General features: G+C 30.9%; 1 protein-coding gene across 1 annotated transcript; it reads right to left on the reverse strand.

The window, feature by feature from the left end:
* Positions 1-1,834: 1,834 nt before the first annotated feature.
* LOC134723750 (uncharacterized) lies at positions 1,835-5,352 on the reverse strand. Its single transcript, XM_063587296.1, has 6 exons — positions 5,322-5,352; positions 3,954-4,032; positions 3,531-3,668; positions 2,983-3,105; positions 2,394-2,511; positions 1,835-2,123 (listed from the first exon to the last, which is right to left on the reverse strand). Exons 2-6 carry the CDS (start codon positions 4,015-4,017, stop codon positions 1,898-1,900), a joined length of 669 nt encoding a protein of 222 aa, XP_063443366.1. The 5' UTR covers positions 4,018-4,032; positions 5,322-5,352; the 3' UTR covers positions 1,835-1,897.
* Positions 5,353-6,059: the final 707 nt, after the last annotated feature.

Here is a 6,059-nt window from a genome sequence, read left to right on the forward strand (position 1 = left end):
TTGATTGTGCCTTTTTTTTTAGAGAGACTTTCTTTTTTGAATTTTCTTTTTTTGTATTTAACTATTCGCATCTAAAAATAAAATTTCATCCAATATTTATTTTAGTTATTACTGGACTAATATTTTTTTCTCTCGTAAAAATAGGGATGTGAATATAACTTCTAATGCGAAAAATATCCACCGATGCTGGTCGGTGTGAGCGAAGACCTGTGTTGAAGCCGTACTTTGATCTATAATGGTTTAATTTTACAAATTATATCCTGGATGGAAATTTGTATTAGTGGCACTCATACCAAATCTTCTTATAACTATATATAGGTAACTGTGCCGCTTGTGTAATTAACTAAAATCTATATAACGTAGTTATCTTTAACTAAGAGGTGAAAGATACCAATGGAACATTCAAACTCATTGCTCAAAAGTAACTCACAACACCAATGCAAATAAATAAAAAGGTCATAACCTGATGAATCGTCTAATTCAGTATGTAACATTTTAGAAAAGGCAGACGGGATTCTGGTTATTACGATTGGAACATATCCGTCGTCATTTGTGGAACAGATATAACATGACAGTCAACCAGGTCCAGATGGCGTCCGTTAAATCTTTCGAAGAGATGATTTCCACTTCCGAACTTTACATAAACACTTAATTTGATAGTTTCTTTGTGAGCTGTGTCCTTCTATCAATCAACTCTTCTGTGTGAAAGTTTGTTCTCAATCGACTCCTTTTACAATGTTTATGATGTAAATCAAGATATGAGATCTGTTTATTATGTGCGTATTGTTCTGCGTTTACTTTTCTACATTGGCTAGAGGTATAGGGGGGATTGAGATCTCATAAACATGTTTAACCCCGTCGCATTTTTGCGCCTGTCCCAAGTCAGGAGCCTCTGATCTTTGTTAGTCTTGTATTATTTTAATTTTAGTTTCTTGTGTACAATTTGGAAATTAGTATGGCGTTCATTATCACCGAACTAGTATATATTTGTTTAGGGGCCAGCTGAAGGACGCCTCCGGGTGCGGGAATTTCTCGTTACATTGAAGACCTGTCGGTGACCTTCTGCTGTTGTTTTTTCTATGGTCGGGTTGTTGTCTCTTTGATACATTCATCATTTCCATTCTCAATTTTATCGTGAATGGTTTTACACTAGTAATTTTAGGGCCCTTTATAGCTTGTTGTTCGGTGCGAGCCAAGGCTCCTTGTTGAAGGCTGTACATTGACCTATAATGGTTTACTTTTTGTAACAAGTTATTTGGATTGAGAGTTGTCTCATTGGCACTCACACCACATCTTCCTATATCTATGTAGTACCCTTTATATCTTACCGTTTGATTGAATAGATGGGATAACCAAAGTCTCCAAACTTTAAATAATTTAGTGAGAGGACAGACACCATCAATGACGTGAAGTTGAATGATGTAAAAAGCCTCAAAATTACACCAATCTAATACAAACGTTAAAACCAACAGCACAGGTAGAATGTTTCTTTGTTAACACGTTTTTAGATCTACTTCCGTTCATAAAAATCTGCAATAAGTTTAGCATCACAAAGAAGAACATACTGTGAGTTGCAGCTACATGATGAAACATCCCCTCCCAGAAAATATCCATCAATGCACCAAAAACAGCCTCCAGACTTCATTATTTACAGTCATACTCTTTTAAAATGTTATATTATAATATAAAGAGACAAAAAACAATAACAGCATTTTTATTTTATAAGAGTATTATTTATGTGTAAATTAATATAATTTATCTTTTATAATTTTCAAACAGAATGAACTTTGTAAAACGTAATGAAATGTAATATCTTTTATGCTTGAAACATATAAAAGATATCTAGGAAAACCAAGACTACATTCTATACATTTTATACTATGTTTAGTGAAATAGATCAGTGATAATAGCAGTAGTAGAGCTTATTGTCTCTGGTTCCACCATTCAAGGGGTGACTTCCACTGTTGCTGTTTTTGTTGTTGTTGTCCTCGTCATCTGTTTTGATGATTTCCTCACTAGCAATCATCCCTTTTACCTGTTGGCATGGTGATGATGTAAAGCGTAGCAGATAGAATGGTTTCTCTGTTGGAAGGAGAATCTTAGTGCTGTAGGATCCATCAGATCTGTAAAAGAATGGAATAAGTCATTATGATTATATGCAATATACATATATTGGAATGACATATGAAGAATAATATTAATCACACCTCCCTCCCTCTCCTGAGCTCCTGAAACATTTCATTTGTTATCTTTTCTACAAAAAAATAAGCATTATGATGCATTTGTGTTGATCTCATACATTTGGTCATTTATAAGTTTTATATACATCTTGCATGTTAATTTACATTTTTACCCTATTCTATTAGATTTATCTTATTTATAAAATATAATACCTGCAACAGTAGTCAATAAGTGTATCTTTATCGAATTGTCCACTAGGTAGTACTCCGTCCTTGTCGTTGCTATTATTCTTATCTTCGTCATCCCAATAGATACTTCCGGTCTGGAAACCTAACAATAAAAAACGACACATAATCTTCTTATAATCAACTGGTCTATAGATCTTATATAAAGTAACCATTGTAGTCATATATTAAAAAAATGATTGAATAATAAGTTGTAGAAAAATTCATTGATTTTATATCTGAGTCTAATAAAAAATTGTTTGACAAAATGTGCCTTGATGGGATATTCACATTTTTAATTCAATTACATATGTTTCGGAGTTCAGTATTTTTGTGATTTTACTTTTTGGACATTCACAATTAAAATAAGTTTGAAAATTCTAAAACAGCTAAGTCCTTCCCTTAAATAGTTATGTTTTTTTCTCTAATTAATTGCAATATCGTATTATTTTTTGTGTGTCCTATTGATAATTTACCATCAAAAGAGAATATAAAAATGTTTTACAATTAAATCAAAAGATTGACTTTTGTTCATTTATATACATTTTTACTAGGTTTTCTAAAGGTTCATATATACCTGGTGGACAGGATATTCCTTGTCTTAGAATACAATAATGTCCATTTGGCCAACTTTGAGTTCCAGAGGTTGTTTGTTGGTCTTTGGTACAATAATAAAACTTCATGTTCGATCCAAAGGTACCTGTAAGTTATTTTTTTGCTAGACATAAATTAAACATGTCACATGTTGCAGTTATTAGATGGTAATTTTCGTCATTTTTGAAGCATTTATGTATTAATTCTTTTTTGTTAGATGCGCATTTGAAAAGACACAACTGTTTTTAATATGTTTTTCAATCTCAATTGGCTAGAAATCCCTGAATGCCTGCATGCATGTGTATCGCGCATGAACAGAACACATTGAAAATTACAAAAATAGTTTCGGAAACATGATTTATCTAAGTGTAAACTAAAACAAAAAGATCTAATTGACCAATCCAATTCATGCATTTATAAATACTAGCATTCACATCATATAACAATTATTCATAATTATCTTATTTTTAAACACTAAAACAGTGATCTAAATGTAACTTGACAATAATAAAAATTTGTAATAACTAATACCGTAGAAATGATGTCCGCTTGTAAGTTCGTTTTTATTGTTTTTGTCTTCATTATCTTGTTTTCTCCATCCTTCTTTCCATCCAGTAGGACATCCGGTTTTTGCTTTCACCAGCGTATAGCTTCCTGCTGGCCATTGCACTGAATAATTTAAAATAAATTAAGTAAGCGTTGATATCTCATTGGAATCCTTACAAGATTGACTATATCGGTTTGTCTTTATTCCTATTGTATTTTTAGTTTAGGAATAAAAAAAAATGTTACGAATATTTTCTTTGATATTTTCTATTTAATACAAAACGATTTAATGAATTATGTAATACGTTTAAAATTAATTATTATCAAATTATAAAAAAAACGTTGATGTTCACAATCGCCGAAAAGGATAATAATTTGCAAAAGTATGTTCAGTTTTATGTTAGTTACCAGCATATGCAGCAGAAACCATGAGAATCGTTGTCAATATGGCCAGCATGTTTACACAATGCATATCAGTATCAAGGAGCTGTAATAATTGAATACACATTAAATATATCTGGTATTTCAAAATATATTTACAGCTTTAGCACTGAACCTTAATAAAATGCATAACTGGTTCATATCAACTTGATCACATATTTGCAACAGCTTCCATTTCTTGCTGTGTTTAAGATCTTAAAAGGCACTAAATGGCTGTAATTTGCAATTTAATGTGGTTATTGACTCTTTTCCACACTACCCGTTTCCAATCTCATTTTATTCCATTTGGACCATAAATTCACTAATTAAAATCGGTTTTGTTCTATCGATATTGTTCCTTTACGGTTACTAACTCATTTTACTATTACTTGACTCACTACGTGTGTCTGGATCATTGTATGGTATATGTATTCAAATAAAGCCAAAATGCTTCCTTGTCTTGATTAATGATAATAAAATTAACGGTACCAATTTTCTTGCACCAGATGCGCATTTCGACAATACATGTCTCTTCAGTGATGCTCGTGGCCAAAATATTTGAAATCCAAAGCTTATATAAAAGATGAAGAGCTATAATCCAAAAGGTCCAAAAAGTTAAGCCAAATCAGGGAAAGGAATCAGAGCTTTGCATGAGGGAGATACATTCCTTAATTTATAATAATTTCTAAAATTGTGTAACAGTAAATTTTAATAACACAAAAAAATCCGTATTTTCATGCAAGTACCGAAGTAAATGACATGGTTTTTCGTGTCTTTGTAGATTCTTTCCTCTCCTATCTTATTTTTCCAATTTAAGAAATGATATATACGCAACAACAGACATATTTAAAGTTAAGATAAAACTTATTTCAGTAAAAGAATTATGAAGCGAAATTAAAGAATTGAAATGATACCCTTATTTCAAATATTCTTACTATAAACTGATTTCTCAATAATTGTAATAATAATGGTAAATAAATTTCATTCGATTACAAAATGTAAAATCCTCAAAAGATCACTATGCAAAGTACACAAATGTAACAGTTTCGATTTTTGTCCTTCTCTACGAATACTAAAACATTTTTTTCTGATTTTCGTCCGATATGACATCATCTGGCCTCAGCTTACATAGAATGTTCCTCTCACCTATCATTTAGTTACAATTCGTTCATAAAAGGGTAATTGATTATGCAAAATATTCAAAATAAAATGAATGTTGTGATTTCGATTCGTATATGAAATAATCAAATTATCCTAGATTTCGATAAAGTACTAAAAAAATACTATTATGAAGAAACTATAATGTTTATCTAAAAGCCATGAAGTTAAAAAAAAAGTAATAGAAGTCTTACTTACTTTTGGATATCAATCTGTCGACTGTGATGGGATTATTATAATTGTTGAAATATATACTACAAATATAAGAGCTTTATCCAATAGAATTGAAGCATCCCATAGCTTAGGGCATATCACGATTTTTATAATTAAGTATTAGCAAAATAACAAGCCTTAAAAAGAAGAGTGTTTAAATGAATTGGAATACATCAATTATAGATATCCATAGCATGAAGCGTAACAAAAATTTATGTTTTATTTTTTTGTGTGTTGAAATTCAAGATTTTATTCTTGAAATCAAACATGACCGTGTCTTTCAATAGCAATGCTTGCAGGTTCAATCTGATATAGTAATATAGCTAAATATATTACATGAAGGACAGCAAACGTCAATACGATGTCAAATTAACTGTTTATGAACTCTGATTGCTTTAAATATTTGTGAACATTTTACACTTCTTATGTTCTCCATTGTTTAACAGATAAGTGCGTCTTGTTCTAGTGTTAATGTGCGTTCTTTTATTAAACCACAATTCCAGTCTTCTTTCTCCCGAATAAGACCTATGGAATTAGAGTTATCATATTTATATACTTACACGAGCAAAACGACGTTTGTTTTCGCAAAAAACCTGAGATCACTCTCAATTTATTGTTTGGGAGGGCGGGGTGAGGGTCCTGTTTATCAGTCTTGAAACGTCTGTATTCAGATTTATGTACTATTAATTTGTTTTCTTTGAGTGGATTTTCTATTTTTCGACT

Source organism: Mytilus trossulus, chromosome 6, assembly GCF_036588685.1.
Source record: "Mytilus trossulus isolate FHL-02 chromosome 6, PNRI_Mtr1.1.1.hap1, whole genome shotgun sequence".
Classification (NCBI taxonomy): domain Eukaryota; kingdom Metazoa; phylum Mollusca; class Bivalvia; order Mytilida; family Mytilidae; genus Mytilus; species Mytilus trossulus.

Excerpts from the sequence above, each read along its gene's own strand:
- LOC134723750 (XM_063587296.1), bottom strand. The coding sequence starts at position 4,017 with ATGCATTGTGTAAACATGCTGGCCATATTGACAACGATTCTCATGGTT. Across the intron at positions 3,669-3,953 it reads GGTTTCTGCTGCATATGCTG|TGCAATGGCCAGCAGGAAGC; the intron begins GTAACTAACATA and ends TAAATTATTCAG. Across the intron at positions 2,512-2,982 it reads AGGAATATCCTGTCCACCAG|GTTTCCAGACCGGAAGTATC; the intron begins GTATATATGAAC and ends TTTTATTGTTAG.